This window comes from Sardina pilchardus, chromosome 6 (genome assembly GCF_963854185.1).
Source record: "Sardina pilchardus chromosome 6, fSarPil1.1, whole genome shotgun sequence".
Classification (NCBI taxonomy): Eukaryota; Metazoa; Chordata; class Actinopteri; order Clupeiformes; family Clupeidae; genus Sardina; species Sardina pilchardus.
This window is the reverse complement of record NC_084999.1, coordinates 8,571,636-8,589,404: the sequence shown is the minus strand read 5'-3', so window position 1 is coordinate 8,589,404 and position 17,769 is coordinate 8,571,636. Positions and strand designations below refer to the sequence as shown.

At 39.6% G+C, this 17,769-nt stretch overlaps 3 protein-coding genes across 8 annotated transcripts; 1 reads left to right on the top strand and 2 right to left on the bottom strand.

The window, feature by feature from the left end:
* Nucleotides 1-2,225: 2,225 nt before the first annotated feature.
* On the bottom strand, nucleotides 2,226-5,129 carry LOC134082030 (protein JTB-like). Of its 2 annotated transcripts, none has more exons than XR_009939545.1 (6): nucleotides 4,983-5,129; nucleotides 4,196-4,306; nucleotides 4,033-4,073; nucleotides 3,720-3,805; nucleotides 3,544-3,620; nucleotides 2,226-3,002 (listed from the first exon to the last, which is right to left on the bottom strand). XR_009939545.1 is itself a non-coding variant. In XM_062537659.1 (6 exons), exons 2-6 carry the CDS (start codon nucleotides 4,261-4,263, stop codon nucleotides 2,846-2,848), a joined length of 429 nt encoding a protein of 142 aa, XP_062393643.1. In that variant the 5' UTR covers nucleotides 4,264-4,309; nucleotides 4,983-5,129; the 3' UTR covers nucleotides 2,226-2,845. The 2 variants fall into 2 exon arrangements, 1 of the variants encoding a protein (XP_062393643.1); XM_062537659.1 differs by having other exon boundaries at nucleotides 4,196-4,309.
* Nucleotides 5,130-5,596: 467 nt separating this feature from the next.
* On the bottom strand, nucleotides 5,597-10,798 carry creb3l4 (cAMP responsive element binding protein 3-like 4). Of its 2 annotated transcripts, none has more exons than XM_062538303.1 (10): nucleotides 10,522-10,798; nucleotides 9,531-9,650; nucleotides 9,131-9,398; nucleotides 8,839-8,975; nucleotides 8,407-8,496; nucleotides 8,186-8,292; nucleotides 7,827-7,895; nucleotides 7,372-7,456; nucleotides 7,034-7,130; nucleotides 5,597-6,850 (listed from the first exon to the last, which is right to left on the bottom strand). In XM_062538303.1, exons 2-10 carry the CDS (start codon nucleotides 9,645-9,647, stop codon nucleotides 6,519-6,521), a joined length of 1,302 nt encoding a protein of 433 aa, XP_062394287.1. In that variant the 5' UTR covers nucleotides 9,648-9,650; nucleotides 10,522-10,798; the 3' UTR covers nucleotides 5,597-6,518. The 2 variants fall into 2 exon arrangements, with proteins under 2 accessions (XP_062394287.1, XP_062394286.1); XM_062538302.1 differs by lacking the exon at nucleotides 10,522-10,798 and adding an exon at nucleotides 10,238-10,449.
* A 3,717-nt stretch (nucleotides 10,799-14,515) lies between these two features.
* LOC134082528 (zinc transporter ZIP1-like) lies at nucleotides 14,516-17,203 on the top strand. Of its 4 annotated transcripts, none has more exons than XM_062538301.1 (4): nucleotides 14,516-14,698; nucleotides 15,251-15,492; nucleotides 15,611-15,741; nucleotides 16,002-17,203. In XM_062538301.1, exons 2-4 carry the CDS (start codon nucleotides 15,354-15,356, stop codon nucleotides 16,722-16,724), a joined length of 993 nt encoding a protein of 330 aa, XP_062394285.1. In that variant the 5' UTR covers nucleotides 14,516-14,698; nucleotides 15,251-15,353; the 3' UTR covers nucleotides 16,725-17,203. The 4 variants fall into 4 exon arrangements, with proteins under 4 accessions (XP_062394285.1, XP_062394282.1, XP_062394284.1 ...); XM_062538298.1 differs by having other exon boundaries at nucleotides 15,204-15,492; XM_062538300.1 differs by having other exon boundaries at nucleotides 14,516-14,768.
* The last annotated feature ends 566 nt before the right edge of the window (nucleotides 17,204-17,769 follow it).

The following is a 17,769-nucleotide window of genomic DNA, read 5'->3' as shown; positions in this document are numbered from 1 at the left end:
CAAAATAAAAGTCCTCACTGCAATAATACACTATTAAATCATTTAACCATTGAAACTACTCAACTATTGAACTGTTCAACCATTCCAACTGTCAGTTATCATCCACTATGCCTCCAGTCAACTACATGAAACCTCCATGTACCTAGCAACCAACATAGCAACCATTAAAATTAAGTGTTTATGACCATTTCCATAGCAACCAACATGATTATACTGCAGTAACTTCTTGTTTCCTGATAGTGGCCACCATGGATACCCTAACAACAAATGTTTCAAAATAAAAGTCCTCACTAGCAAGCTAGCTAGTTAGCATGGTTAGCATAGTTAGCATTGTTAACATAGTTAGCATTTTTAGCATAACTGCAAAAAATCATCAACTAAGTTAGCTAATCAACCTGGTTAGCATTGTTAGCAAATCTAGCATTGTTAGCATAGTTAGCATTTTTAGCATTACTGCTAGAAATCATCGGTTAAGTTAGCGAATCAACCTGGTTAGCATTGTTAGTAAAGTTAGCATTGCTAGCATAATTAGCATTTTTAGCGAACTGCTAGAAATCATTAGCTAAGTTAGCTAATCAACATTTTAACATGAATAGAAATCATTAGTTAAGTTAGAACTGGAATGTTTCATCTTTAAACTGTCTACCTTCACACTATCAACTCTCTGTAAACTATGCAACCACCATGTTTATCCTAGCTACACCTTAGTAACCATATCTACATTATCTATCTATTTTTGCATTTTCATGCACTGGTAATTCCTTGGAATTGCATTTCTAGTTTTACTTCACATTTGTTTCGAATGTTTAATAAAACTAAATTCTATAGCCTATATAGTTTTTACAAGCTGAAAAAGCATGTGCAGCTTGGAGATCATTAGGCTACATTTGACAATGATTCCTGATGAAATGGCAAACAACCAACAGTAAAATAATCAACAGTCTCTGTCTTCCATCCTACCCTTAATCTAATTAGATTACATAACTAGAAGAGGGATTAATAGTATAAAACGTATCAAGTCTTACGTGACGCAAAGGTGAGTTTGCCCTGCTTTTAAAACGGATGTCTGAGAGGCTAATCCTGACCATTGTGGCCTGATCTAACTCTCAACTTCAGTTCAGTACCCTGGACAGCGTTTCTTGTCGCTTGTCGTCGAAGAACATTTGGGGCCAGAAAACACTTCATGCATTATTGAACATTTGGATATGGCAAAAACGGCTTCAGTTTTACTGGGCTCTTTGATCTTTTTATACATTCTGTCACAATGGTCCCATGTGAATGCGACATGGGCGGAAGATTTACCTGAGAAACCGATTGAGGAAAAGAGACAACTGGTAAGTTAGCCTATAACAAAAAACAAACAAACAAACAAACAAAAAACTCTATAAATGATTGATTGCTTTGGTTTTTAATTAGTATTTTGTCCTCACTGTTCCACATAGGCTTATAAGCTAGCCTACCCTACTATAACACAATCGTTTCCTCTTTCCTGGCAGCTTGGTGTTCTTCAGAATGTTTTGGAGAAACTTCAGAACCCAAGGATGGGTATGTGGGAGAGGAAGCACAGCCGTCTTCCACACGTGAGTTCATCACTCATTATAGCCTGGGCAACTGATACGATCTTGGGCGTCTTTAATAATACACCACTTCGCATATGTTTAAGTAAGGATTAAGGGTTTGTTTCAGCCAACACAATTAAACAAAGTACATCGACAAAGTGCTAAAGAACACGTTGATAGTAGCCTAGTTTGTGTCCACGCCAACTTTGAAACTAATAGTCAGCACCAACATCGGTTAAACACTGACATCTACTGGCAGAAGAACAAGAGACAATGTAGACAGTAGATTACTTTCTCTACTCTCAGGATATGCACGTTTGAAAGCAATTTTATGAATGAAGCTTCCTCTCCTTATAACTTTTATTTTGTTTCTGTCACAGTGCAACATTGGGGACTACTGCTATGTGAAAAAGGGACCACGTTTTGGCCAGCTATGTGACTGCCCCCGGGCTTCGAAGTGCAACCTCTTCTTCTTAAAATGTTTATGACCTGAATATTATTGCTCAATATGTCTGTTTTTAATTTATAATGACTGATTTCTACTTCAAACTGAACATTTTACTTGTAATCAAAATTGTTTTGTTTTTGTCAATGTGAATATCAAACACGGATTTGTGGGTGTATGTTTGTCAGCCTACAAGTACACATATTATATTTTTCAATAAAATGATTTATTATTGTAAAGAGCAAGGATTGTATTTTCACAATTTCACAGCTAGCCTTACTCAAACAAAGTAATTTCACTGTCAGTAGATTACTTACATGCTTTTAATGTCATATTTCTTTTGTGAACCTAGTGTCACCCTAATTTTGAGAGGAAAATACTATGTTAGACAACACAAAAACAAAGACCTACAAAGTAACAAAACCCAAAGTCTTTTGCTTTTTTAACACTTCGTTTTTTTTATAAACATTCAAAGACACAATAGGGAAGGTTATCTTTAAGTTTCTTTAACTGCAGCAACATAGAGCTCTTCTACAGTATTGCAACTCTCAGTACAAACAGTGTGTCAATATAAATACAAAAATGATTCTTATGTTAAGGATACTACTTCATAAAAACATTTTATGTCAGATTGATAGATTCCTTCTGTGCAGAATAGAATCAATGTCTGGTTTCAAGTGAGTTTTTTACTCTGTGGTCATGAGACTTGTCAGTAGCATATTTGCATGATTCAATAAGTCTGAGATGGAAAAAAAAAAAAACTTTTGGTCTCATAATGTCACATGCAAAATAAACCTTCAGTAAGGGTTAGCATTAGGTATTTCTCTACCCTTGTAAGACTTTAAGAGGACTGAATCTGTTTCCAAACCCTCTCTGATGCTCTACGATCCAACACACGCTGGCGCTTCACAACCACCAGCACGAAGAGAACCGTTAGGCTCATCATCACTGCCTCAAACCGCCAGAAGAGACCCTCTTCCCTCACAGCAGAGTGACAACTGCACAAGTGGACAAAAAGAAGAAAGGAAATATATGGTACAAGCACTCAACTATAGACAGTTTAGACCGGGGTGGCCTAAAACTGTCAAAAATATATAATATCACATATTTCAATTTCCTGTAAAGAGACATAACACAAAAGCTTGTTTTTGGCTCGTGGCCCTCCAGCCTGATAAACGTTCGTCCCTTTACAGAGAAGAATGTGGGTACTCCTGCTCGAGACTCTTGGAGCCTGGTGGTAGAGGATAGTAGAGACAATAAACACACTCACTAGCCTAATACTGGCTATGATTATAGACTGTACTAGTAGGCTTAGATTGCATGTCGCCTAGTAATGTTCAGTGGAGCTAAACAAATGAACAAGCACGGCCCCATGTTGTGAGCATCACAAGTGAATGTCCAGTGTCAAATGCTTGCATTCCTAATGTTTCTAAACTTTTTTCAATGTACCTCATGAGTTCATTGATATATGCACATGAGTTTGCACATTTGTTGACAGTGGATATGAATAATTAAGATTATTGTAGATGAGATGCTTACCTTTTTAAGTCAACTCTATTGGACTTCTTACAAATGACCTTTTCAGTGTAACCAGTGGGACGACAGGCAGTCCGCCACTGTGAGGTAGAAATAAAAAACTTCAGTCTTCAGTATGCAAATAATCTCCATGTTATAGACAGTGCGGAGATAGCCACTGAGGGAATGTTGTTACTTACAGACTGAACAGCATTGCACGGAGCGCACTCCCCCAGGACCTCAAATTCCTCCATCTGCCAGCATGGAGTGACATCAGGAACCAGTTCTGCAGTGATGTCACACAGCGTGAACGTGACTTGTTTTCCTTTGTGAGTTGCACTTTTCAAATGACATTTCACTGTCTAAGTGTGCTATCTACCGGTAAGTGTGATTGATTGAGTCTGATTACTAATACTGAACAAAAATTGGAGAGCCACGACCTGCAGCCCTGTTAATCTAATTCCTTTAGTGTTACAGTAAAACAAATGTCTGATAATGATCTAAAAATCTAACCTGTATAGTTTTGTTGATCTAGAACAGCAGCACTTAATAGTCTATCAGAGCAACAGAGGGGGGAAAAAAAGTTAGGGATCATCCAACAGCAAACACCATTAGAAGACATCTCAAAATGGCAATGTGAAACTTCTACGTCATTCTTTACACAAACAGAACCTACCTGTTTGACACAATAGCCAGGAGAGCTATGCAGACCACATTTGTCCACACTGGAATGGGAACACCCATTTCTCTTGTGCTCGCACCACACCCAAAGAGAAAATGACACTATCTACTGCAGAAAACAATTTGACATGAAATGCATGGTAGAATCTGCTGTTTATGGGTAGTGTTAGTCAGTGCAATTCTGGATGAATGAGGGTGAAACTAGGTGTCCATCTAAACTATCTACATCTGAAGTAAATTAGTGAACAACAGTAAAGAATTAGTAAACAACAGGCATTAATTCATTCATTAATCATAATCACATGATCAAACTAATCGGGTCAGAAGAACACAGGGTAACATAATATTATTATAGATCGCCATCTACTGGCAAAAGCGTAGGATAACAACTACCTGATACACTTACTTGTTACTTAAGTACACCTAAACCAAGTCAATTATGCTGACATTTCTTGATGTGGGATGAAATCGTAAGGTTGACTTAGCAAAGCATCGAAATATTGCTGTAACATGGAACAGTTGTCTAAAAATATCTTAAATATCTAATGGGCAACAGCAGGTTGTGCATGCAGTGACAAGCGACCGAAGTTTCTGAAAAGTTCACAAAACTTTACTCATACGGACAGCATTTTCTATTTATTCATGCTAGCAAACAATACAAGGCTTGTAATTCACACAGGCAAACACATTAGCATGACTATCCCATGACAGGAAGACCGACCAACAGCAGTGGCCAAATGGTCTAAACGTCAATGTCAAGAATGTGAGAGGAGAAAACTTACCACTGTAAGATTAAGTTTTCTTTACTCCGTGAGAGGCACGAACCTGGCAGTTTTGTCATGGTTTATTTCATACATAGCCAACAAGGCTACCCAAGGATAGCATTGCCATTTATAATGGACGGCTGCGGCTGCTGTCTGTGTAATGACTTTTCGCCAGCATAAATGATAGTGGAGAGCGTTGTTTTGGACAGTGCACTCTACTGCCCCCGGTGGACTGAGTGTGTGAAGTCGAAGTTATCAAAATTAGGCGATTAGTGTTAGTAGGCTACTATAATATTTTGCCTCAAGACGAATCTAGTGAAAAATATCTCATATGGATCACTAACTTCTCAAACTAAATATGAAAGATTGCCTCCTAGAGCATATCTTACAGATAGTTTCCCAAATGGAAACATAATGTTCCATAAGCCTACTTGAGGTCCCATAGAATTATGAGCACGCAAGCCCAAAATATGTGTATAAATAACCAGATAATTATACAGGAGAAAGGTGGATAAACTCAGGAAATACAACTTTTCTTTTAGGGACATACCACTTACAGTAAAATGAACTTGTGATGTAGGAACTTTGAAAAACACTCCACAAAAACTGCACATTCATGTCAAAACTGTGAAAAGAATGTTTATTTCATTTAAACAGTGTTTGCACGGTACAATTAATGCACGTCTACCATGCAGATCTACAAACTTTGAAGCTGAAATGCTAGCAGTTTCCAGGCTTCAACGGCAATGAGTCTGGCTCATCCTGGCACTTGCTTCCCTCTGGTTTTTACTTAAGTTAACACTGACATGAGGGGTATACTGTGAAACATCACTGAGCCTGGTAACTTTGGAATAACCACTGATCTCTGAAATAACACTTTACTGCTTGTATTGTCTCTGAAGTGACATACTGTTTTGAGACCAGTGGTACCTCCCCAAGTTACCTGGGTATACCCCTCTGGTTGTGCCAAACAATCACACAAAGCTGCAGAGCTGTTGCTGTTTTGAATTTGCATTAAAAAGAAGGTAGTACCATGAAACATTTCCCTCAATTACAGGCCTACTGAATTCTGATACAAATAAAGTTATGTATAACTTTAATACAGAATAAACTAAAACCACAATTAAAATTAATAAAGACATGTGTCCTTGAAAAGGCCTGGATTTACAGAGATCTGCATTCTGCAGCACAACACTACAGAAAAACAAAATCACAACGAGAAAAAAGTATCCTCACCAATTTTGGAAGCCTGTAAGACTGACACATCTAAATGTTAAAGAAAAAATACAAACTTTTCTCTTTAACAGTATTGTCTGAATACACTTTTGTGAATTGCTTCATAAAGAGAGGCAAAAACACAACAATGCCAAACATGGATGCCCTAGTTGAATCAAGAAAGCAGCTTGACTTTTTCTCTGAAGAAAAAAAAATATCCCTTGAAGACATCACTTGAAGTAGAAGCACAGGTACCACCCAGATCATCTGGAAAAGGAGGCGTTAATAATGATCCATAAATTAAAGATAAACAATAAATAATGAAAGCATGACCACTGGTCACATTTCATCTGCATGCGCTGGTTTAGTCGGATCAATGTTTGCACTTCCTGGTATGGCTGATCGAATCATCCCCAGGTCCACTTGGTCAGTTCTCTTTGCCTCAGCCAGACTTGACTTGTTATTAAGCTGCTGGCTCCCTTCTAAGATCAACTCCACACTATCATCCGTATCAGGAGTCTCTGGTGATTGCTGCGGCCTTGACAGAGTGAGATCTGGGGGGTCAGACTGACTGAGGTCGGGGGGAGGTGGCAACTCGGCTGAGGAGGCCACCGTGTCCTCGGAGATTTGCAAGGACGAGGCAGGATCATTGAGAATGCTTCTGGAGATGACTGCATAAAAAAAGAGGCACATTTTACCCTTTTTGTTTATCAGAAAATGGCCATAATAATAATAATAATAATGTGGATGATATGGGTATTGTTACTATGCACCATGCAATCCTGTCTATCAGTCTGACCCATTCAGCACAAGCCATCTAATCGAGCAGAAAATAAATGCTGAAAAGCACCCACCTCCAATGGGAGCGTAGCCCTCTTCTACTGCAGAGGAGCCCCTACTGAAAGGGCTATAACTGGGGAAGATGATTAGAACTAGGGAGAAGATGAAAATCTGCAGGAAAAGAAGAAAAAAATAACAGGGAATGGTTCACTCACTGGCAATGTGACAATGAGAAAGAGGTTATTTTCAAATATTGTGTTTGCATACATCTCTACATTCATATAAAATATTCAAATCTCTTTCATATAATTATTTGCACACAAGCTAAGTAAAGTCAGCCCCTAAAATGTGAAGTAGATAATACAAGATTGAAGATATTGATAATCATTGAACAAGATCTACTTTGCCTTACCATGATGCATGTGCTGGTTTGAGCTGCCTTAGTGGCAGTCTGTTTGATCAGACTCTGAAGCTTCCGCAACTGAGCCAAGATGGACCTACACACACACACAGACTACATTAAGCTTTGCTACAATCCTTGATCAGCAATATATGAAGATATCTGATCCTAAAGATTAATACGCTCACATGTGTCCATCCCAGCACTGTTTATATTGCATAGTTCATGAAACACTCCCCTTTCCAGCACTACAGTTTGAGAAATAAGCAATCTAATCAAAACATTGTTGGACACCCTTTCCACATCACTCTATGAATGCATGAAGGAGTCCTTTGCCTTTCAGCTGGTTACACATTTTCAGCCATGATGAACCATTAACTTTTTCTATACTATTCTAGTGTACGAGCATGCAGCTGTATTCAATTAGCACATGGGCCACACAGAAGGCTAATGGCTGAGACACTCACATGTTGTGCTTCTCCAACTGATCCACAGTCCTCTGTAACTCCTTGTTCTGGGCTGAGCAAGCAGAGACTCTGAAACACACACACACACACACACACACACACACACACACACACACACACACACACACACACACACACAAAGGGCTTGATTCAGGCAGCACTGTATCATACTACAGTAAACATTTGAATAAATCAGAATACTGAACCTGCTGTTTTATAGTGGAATAGTAAAACTATTAATGTCTTACTTCAGAAAATGCTGAAACTCAAGTTTGAGCGTAATATAATGTGGTACTGTAGTATGAGTCGAAAAAAGCATAAATGTAAAAAATGAAGATCAGTTAAGAAAAGAAAATTACCTGCTTTCAAGCCCATCAATATACTCTTTCTTCCTGCGCCGGCTGTCTTGAGCTGACTGTTTGTTACGGATTTTACGTCTTACTTTTTTCAGAATCCTCTCCTCAGTCTGTAACACACATTTGAGAGGGAATATGCCACTTAAGTGGATGGTAAATACAGGCTTGTGTAGGAAATATCAGATACTGAAGTCATTTTGCTACTTTAGGCTTACTACACAAACCTTAGTGAGTGGGAGATTGTTAGGCAGGGAGATCCCCTCTTGTTTTAGAAGCTTCTCCTCTTCTTCAGTGAGCTGCAGGTCTGGATAATCCTGAGTAATAGGTAACAGTACCAGCTTTAGTACAAGAGCACTTGCAGAAATGTAAGAGTATGCTTACTCAGCAGACAAAGTGACTTACAATAGATATTACATTAGCATTAAAATTAGTGTAACAAGTATTTCTTAAAAAGCATTATAATAGACTAAACAAATTAAAATAATAATGGCAATAACAATAGCAAGTCAAAATAACAATAAACATTTACAAATCAACTCAAATAAATGACATGTAAAATGATGAGCTTCTAAACTTCTGAAAATCTCTGAATCTATTGCTAGAACAGCGAACAGTTTTAGTGGAACAGATTATAATGGATATTGTTTTACACTCACCAGTGAAGTCTCAGAGAGGCTGGCTTCACTGGAAGCACAAGTCGAGGGGTGAATCGTCTCCACCTTCCCCCCAGCAACGAGAGGCAGCTCGTTCACAATACAAGAGTCTGAGAGAAGCATCTGAGAGCTCCATTCGTCTAGGAATGAGGATAACGAAAGGGAAAGGGGCAAATGTTAACAAGAATGTTGTTAAATACATACGGGGTTAACATATCAAAACTAAGGCTTATTGAGTGATAAATGTATCACTTTTGAAACTAAAGGAAAATGCACTGTATTCGGCCTAACTCACCAAGCTGTATGGATATCACGTCCACATTATGATGCTCTGGTTCAGTCTTAATGCCGCCTATGGCACTGATGTCATAGACCACCTGGTAGACCGTGGGAACAGACATGTCCTGGGAAGCCTCTATTGTTCCCAAGGGACTGTCAGACTGCGGATCAGCGGACATGCCACTGTCACTTTCCGACAGGGTGTCGTGGAGGAGCCCAGAGGTGTACATATCGTTTGGATTAATGGCATGGAAGACATCCTCTGTCTCACTGTCATTAAGAACCTGCAGGCATAAAAGAGGGGAAAGAAACCAGTTATGACAGTGTCGTACCACCCCTATAGCAGCTTTGGAGAATATGGCAAAGATCATCACTAATGATAATACGTTATACTAAAACGGAATAGCCACACATACACTTTGTGAAGACCACAGAGCATGACCGCCAGGGAGAGAACTGTTGTGAAGATCTTCTCCCGTCACGGAATCTTCCTCCTTGATCCTGAAAAACACCTCTCCATTTTCAGCATCCATGTCCTGAGGAAATAATCATAACAGTCTACTATAAATCTTTGTCAAGTTTGGTAAACTTGACAAACTAACAATCAGTCAATCAATTAATTCTCCAATTGATACTGTATGCTAATCAAAAACTCAAATCCATCCCAGAGGTGTTAGGAGAAGAGGGAGAAAAGTGTAACATTTGCTCAAGGTGTGTTGCAGGAGGGAGGAACTCGTTCACTGGATTCCAGGAGGATATCAGCATCCTGGTAGCTGCAGGCAGCATGGGGCAATAGCTTTTCGACCTTGTACAAAGTAAATACTTTGGAAGCAACGGATTTTTCCATTGAACAGCAACATTATCTCATGGATAACGCTGTCTATGTCCACATTACAATATCTAACAGAGCAATGTTCTTCAGAGCACTTTGTTCTTTAATGAAGAGAACCAGATATTGCAACTTCAATAAATAGTTAGGCTAGCCTACTTAAATTGTTGCACATCACATTTTTTTTTAGACTCATACTGACCAAACAGAGTGAAACTATTGTGACTAACAGCTTTAATGAAATAACACATCTCCCAATGTCGAGCCAAGTCAAGTACCCGAATGAATACATACTACAGTGACATGTCGTCCTTGCCTGTCCTCGCAGTCTCTGGAGAGCAGACATTCCATCACGATAGGTAGCAACAAGTCGTTTCATAGAGTAGACTAACACGAAATAATAAGGCTGTTCATGGTTTCAAAACCTTGAAATCCTCGTCGGAGTTGTTGAAAATCGATTAAATGAGAAACATTTAGCAGCGGCGTCTTGTGTGTAGGAGGAGGAGTCAGACTTTGTCAAACAGGAAAACCAGGAGTAGAGCAATTGTATACAAGCCTGTCTGGCGTGATCTACTTACCTTTGTCGATGGTATCGGAGAGAATTAATATTTCTAACGCACGTAGATGCTCATGGATGTATTCATTACGTTTAGCCTGTTTCAGGTTGAGACGTCCAAATGAGCTAAATTAAACTGCACCAAAGCAGGGCGTTCCTCTTAAAATGTTTGGAAGAAGGCTACGAGAAGGAGTCTAATGTACATTAAAGTGCTATAAGGACTATCTCAATGGGTTTCCTAATAAAATATGATTTTCAGCTGAAGTACAGCTGACCCAGGAACACTTGCGGTCGGTGGATCCGGGATCTATCAACACTGCCACCTATGCATTTTGTCGATTTCTCATTGGTGGATTTCGTCTCATCTAACCAATGAGCAATCTGGAGGATGAGTCTTGAAACTCGTTCGTAGGCCTGTCCACATAATATTCAGACATTTCTTCGACAGAGGCAATCTACAGGTGTTTGACACAGGAGAATAGGCTAAATTACTGATGGTCTTGGCCTATTTGATTTAAATGAATCAACAAACTATACAACATAATGACTTAGATGAACTCATTTTTAGTGTATATTTCAATTAGAGTTAGAGTTTGAAATGTGACACCTTCAGTTCTGTTCTGTTATGTGAAGGCAGCCTTACAGTCTCCAGCACCAGAGGCGTAAGGCTGGCCAGTGCTATTCCGGCAGCATAGGCCTAGACATGCCTAAATATTTTTCTACGAAATGAGGTCAATTGTAGCCTAAGTCTATGTGCATTTTATGCTATCTTAGATATTTCCTAAAGAGGGAACATTAAATCATATCTAAAAGGATTCCACTGCAGTGGCCTACATCCTGGAGGAGAGAGGAGCAATCATGATGCACTCTATGCACACACAACATATCCTGTGAAACAGACCTTGTTATTGGTGTTGTTTGTATGCCGCCCAGTCTGATGAGAACAGCATAGGCAAAGCAAGGCAAGGCAGTTTTGTTTATAAAGCGCATTTCATACACAAAAGGCAGCTCAATGTGCTTAACAAGTTCAAGAGAAAAAAGTTAAAAGAGGAAGTGTCAGTGCATATGCATAATATGATACAATAGATTAAAAGATAAAAGGTTTAAAAAGAAAAAATAAATAAGAGTAAAATAAGAGTAAAATTAAAAAAGTTAAAAGTTAAAAGTTAAAAGCAGAATAAATATGGAAAAAAGAATGCAGACATAAAATACAGCAGTCAGCAAAAGGCATCGGAGAAAAGCTTTGTCTTTAGTTTGGTTTTGAAGTTCGCAGCAGTAGGGGCCTTTTTAATTGCCTCAGGCAGTTGGTTCCACAAGACCGCATAATAACTGAAAGCTGCCCCACCATGCTTAGTTCTGACGGCTGGTTTAACCAGTAGGTTGTTCTGTTGGGATCTAAGTGCTCTTGTAGGGGTGTATGGGTGCAGCATGTCAGTGAGATAATTAGGCCCTGTCCCATTTAGGCACTTATAAATAAGAGGGATAGTATAGCTACATAAGTAACTAATTAGAACAAAACACATTCTATTAACAACAGCACATTATCAGCATTGGTTGGGCCTACATGGGTCGGCCTATATAATCACTTTAAAGAGGATATTGCAATGCAATGTGACAAAAACACACCATGAAAGTTTTCTTTTACAAGTATTTAGTGACTTTGGACAGTTACAGCATAAGTATTGAGGTGACATACAAATGGCCAGTTGATGACTCTATTCACTTCATGAATGAATCTTGCTTGTCAGACTAGATTTTTCTTTTTTTTTTTAACCCTTGAAACAAATGTAATCAATCCTTATCAACTAAATATAAAAAATCATGTTTCTTAGCACATATGCCAGAAATACCATGGAACTGTAATTGATTAGGCATAGGGTTGACGAGTCCTATAATGTCATGGTCAGTCATTGGGAATCATTTACAACGCTGATATGACGAGAATTAACTTTGAAATCATTCACCAATCACATTGATCATGGATTCCTGTTGTTACTTCCTACTTCTCCTAACTTATAAAACCAACAACAACAAAAAAAACAGCATTGGTAGCCAGGAAAAAAATCTGAGTCTTCCTTTGCTGTAAATAAATGTACACACTCTCTTAACTGCAACATTTGACTCCTCTGTCTCTCTCAACTCTCCCTCTTACCTCCTCTCTCTGTCCTGTCATTCAACTCCCTCTTCCCCCCCCCCTCTCTCTCTCTCTCTCTCTCTTTCTCTCTCTCAACTCTCCCACCATTGATATGCTTGGTAATACTAACCATCATGACTTATAGTAATACTAACCCACTCCATATGACTTTTCTTTCCCCCTACACCTCTCCTGTGAGGTAAACCTTTACCAGTCATCAGCCATGCTTATGCCTGGCCCTCATCACACCTGAAGTCCCATCCCTACCACTGCCTGCTGTGGTCCCCTTGCCCGGATTCCTGGCCCGCGCATCCCAACTACCCATTACTTTCCCTAAGGAAATTACTAATCCCCATGGACAATTTATTCCCTACACTGAACTATTGGAGCTTTCTGAGACTAAAAATGTACTTACTGTACTGTAACTGACCCTTGGCAGATGGGTTGGGCCCTTGAGTCGTGGATCTGTCCGAGGTTGTGTCTCCAATTGGCGTGCCCTGGCTGAGATACTCCTAGATATGACTAGAATATACCCATTGATAGAGTATGGGAAAGTGTATGGGCCTTTGAAGGTAAACCTTGTTCAGGTTCAGTTGTTGTATAAGATGAATGACATTCAGCCTGTCTAGGTTTTTTAATGCATCAAAAATGCTGGCTGGGGCACCTGCACCACACGCCGGCGACCCGGGTTCGATTCCCGCCCAGTGGTCCTTTCCGGATCCCACCCTACTCTCTCTCCCACTTGTTTCCTGCCACCCTACACTGTCCTATCTGATTAAAGGCATAAAAGCCCCCCCCCCCAAAAAAAGAATGAATAAACATTGTCACAAGTCCCAAGTTCACAAGACACAAATCTCAAGTCCAAGTGGAGTCTTTTGAAGGTGAGTCTCAGGTCCTGTCTGCACTGTCAGCTTGGTTAATGCCACAATTTTTTTCACAATGGCATGTTAAAGTTTAGTAGGCCAAGGGAAAGTCTAATTTGATCTGAATCTAATTAGCTCGGTCAAAGTAAACAATTCACCAACATTAAAACATTTATTTTCCATTTTTAAAAGGCAGCGGTTTGCTTTTTTCAGTTTTCAAGTTTTGTTCTCTGCAGGGACCCAAGCAGCATAGTTTTTAAAAAACATTTATTTTTATGAATGACAAGTTTGACAGTTGACCTCACCCATGAGGGAAGGTGCCTGCTTCAAAACGTGAAACATTCTTGAAGGCTCTTCTGTGGTGTATTGTAGTGATTTTGTTTTTGACAGTAGACTTGGTTTTTCATGGGCTGCCTGCTGTGTGAAATCACTAGAGCACTAGAAATGTAACATCTCTACTGTGTTTGAAATGACATTTAGCCTATTCTAGACTTTACCATATACAGTAAGTTATTCATTGATCATGTACACCCTATGCAAAAAATTAATGTGCAGATCAATAAGTTGACACCTGACATAATGATCATAAAAATGATGATGTATGTATCTTGAGTACATGGCAATTAACTTGAACCATATCTATTTATAGGCCTACTCACAAATATGTTTTTACTATTTAGGAGCTTGTAGGCTATGAGTACACTATTTTGTTAAAGAAAGATTGTGTTGAAAATGAATGCCCAGATGCTCTGTATACCCAATCAAAAAAGAAATAGGCTAATTCTGTGACTAACACTTTCAGACGTGTAGGCTAATCGATTTATTGGTAGGCATAAATAAATAACAGACCATCTTCTGTTGGCAAATTACCTAAATTATTTGCTGAACGGACAGTGATAGTCATCCTTACCCAAAACAGATAGTGTTTGGAACACATGGTATGTCTTTCCGAGAAGACATGCCCAAAATTTATTCGGGATGGGATCCCTCCCACTAGCATACTCTGCGGTTCACTCAGCTGACCGATGTGGGGGTGATTTGACTCACACATTCCCGTAAAACAGGAACACGACGTTGATCAAGGCGGTCCAAGGACATTCTTCCCAAACAAAATCGAATAGCCTACTACACCATCTACAAGGGAAAACGGCTATCGTCTTGAAACAGAGGTCGAGTAAAGCTGGCCAACCATATCTCGTAAGGTACACACATTATGAAAACAACGGTTTGATGTGATCAGAAAAAAAGAGTGAGAAGGAAGGAGGAAGCGACGTAAGTTCGGCTGAAACTTTTGTTCAAGCATGACGTCTGATCATGGCAAAGTGTTTACAATTTATTCGTCTCTCTGTCATCCAACTCGAAAAAGCAAGCGTTGTTTAGGCACTCTGCATTCTACACGTGCTTTGATAACGCTGAAGCCTCAACAGCGCATTGCAATTCTTCTTAATAATTCACCCATGCTCCTGGATGTAGGCTACTCCAGTGTATGTCTCTGCCTTTGTAAGCGTGTGTTTAAAATGTGTCTTTTGAAAATGTATGGAACTTGTATATTGGTTAAAAAAATATAGCTTTTTAGTTTTGTTTGTCTTGTCTCTGAAGAATCCATGCGTAAGAATGTTCATTATAAGGCTGTGTCAATGTTTATTGGATTGCAATGGCACAAGAGGTTGATAACTATAGGCCTATGTTTTTGTCTTGTTTTGGCAGGGTGTTTACCCTTCACATTATTATAACTATTATATACTATTTCTTAGCCTCAATGAAAGTTGCCGATTCTTGCACTTCTTTGAGGTGAGGTAAACATAATAATAAAAGTAAAGGAATGTGAGGGGGCTCCTGACTTGGCATTGTAGTGAAATGGAGGAGACATCTGCCTCAGTTCCCGGACTGGAGATAAAATTAGGCGCCCTGTTTGTGCTGCTCTCAGCAACAGTCCTCTTCGGCTTGGCCCCTTTGTGCATCATAAGAGGAACAGGGCGCTGGAGCACAAACCCAGGTAATGGCAGTGGCCAAAATAACCATGACTGGAAAAATAAAAAATTGTAAGCTGTCCGTAATAAACATTTGGTGTTGATCACAAAATGCATACCTTAGCCTCAGGTTCTATTCCACAGAAATCCGACACAAAGTGTTGAGCTATGTAAGCTGCTTTGCTGGTGGAGTGTTTTTGGCCACCTGTTTATTGGACCTCATCCCTGACTATCTGGCAGAGATCAACCGGGCATTCCAAAATGTTGGCATTACGGTAAAGAATATATCATTTCAATATCTTGGCCCAATACGTCAGCATATAGTTCTCAGATAAGTTGATGACTTCATAAGTACAATCAATCACTTGATTTGACATTTCATAAATTAATACAATAATAAATGACTTATGGACAATGTCATAAAGACACATTATTTGCAGCACCATAAATTTTATAACTCAACGTTCTGTATCTGTTTGTGAAAAGGGGAAGTGAGCTGTAAAATTTCACGTTTTCCCTTTGTCTTATCTCTCAGCTGCATTTCCCTCTCCCTGAATTCATCATGGCCATGGGGTTCTTTATGGTCTTGGTAATGGAGCAGATTGTCTTAGCCCTCAGAGATGAGTCTGGGAACATCTCAGAGGAGAGACAAGCGCTGTTGGTGGGGTCTGGCATTCAAGCACACGACAAAGACCATCCAAACCATGCACACCAAGTTGCTTCTTCGAGCCACTCACGAGCAGAACTCAGCAGACGAGGCTCCGGGACAGATGGTGTCCATTTCCATGTTGATTTTAACTCGCACTCTGCCATCCGCGCCTTCATCCTGGTATTCTCCCTCTCCCTTCACTCTGTGTTCGAAGGCCTGGCAGTAGGACTACAACAGGACTCACAGCAGGTCCTGGAAATCTGCCTGGCCTTGCTAATCCACAAGAGTATCATCGCCTTCAGCCTTTCCCTAAAGCTGACTCAGAGTCGACTAAAGCGGGCTGCGGTTGTAGGGAGTCTCCTGCTCTTCTCCGTCATGTCCCCGCTGGGCATGGCGTTGGGCATCGGCCTGACGGAGATGAAGTCAACGCCACAGCACCAACTGGCACGATGCACCCTGGAGGGCCTGGCTTCTGGAACCTTCATCTACATCACCTTCATGGAAATCCTGCCACATGAGCTCGGCTCTCCCAAGGATCGCATCCCAAAGGTGGCACTGTTGCTCACTGGTTTTGCTGTTGTGACTGGAGTGCTGTTTATCAAACTATAAAGGGCAGCATTAGCATTTGACAACTCTTGTGAACGTTTTTTTTTTTTGTATGGAGAAGAAATGATTTAGAGTTGAGATAATGCAAACCTTGGAGCTTGCACACCTTGGTCTACTGCAGTTTAGGCTTAGATGTAATTAGATGTGTTTTTTCTTTTCTTTTGATAACAGCTTGTAAGATATATCGGCTCTAATGTTTGTGAAAAGCAACAGAGAAGAAATAATATTTTGTAATGCATATTAATTGTTAAGATGGTGGTTTCCAGTTAGCTGGATGTGGACTGTCCTTGCCCAAGGGGTTTCTTTAATAACAGCTACTATTGTTAACTATTATGACACAATGCTCTGCCCTATACTCTTTAATTTAACAAAACATATAATGTTTGATTTGACTCAATCAGACATGATTAGAGGATTGCCATTTGGCCACTAAGTGGCTTTTCTCAGATGTGGTAAAATAATAAATAAATGCTAATTCAAATGGGTCATCTTACTCCTTCAAATGATTGAATTAAAATGACAATGTTACAAAATGTTCTTCAAGGATTGTGTAAAATAAGTAAATAGGCTACAATAGCCTACATATTCACTTAGGAAGAATCATGTCTAATAGATACACAGCAATTAAATTCATACAAATATTTTAAACAATGTAAGATGTACGTTGCTCCTGAAGGACCGTGGTGGGAATTCTTTTTAAAGGTGGGAATCTATTTTTAAAACCCCATTTGCATTCGCAATATTTTTTACTTTGCGTGGGTTTAGAGAAGTTATTGGAGGGTAAAGCAAAGGGGGGTCTAAAAATAAATTCCCACCTCTTAAAAAGATCATTCCCATGGTCCTTGAGGAGCTCTGTAGGTGTGAGACCCTTTTGAGGAATACATTGCATTTAACACCCTTATTTAGTCATATCTAAATGAAGAATAGTGATCTGCAGCTCTGGACATTCTGTGGGGTTGTGTAAGTGTGTGAAGTGAAACCTAAATTACAAAAGTCGTGGCAGAGACTTTGGCCGTGGTTTAGTAGGAAAAATGCTTACTCAAGGCCT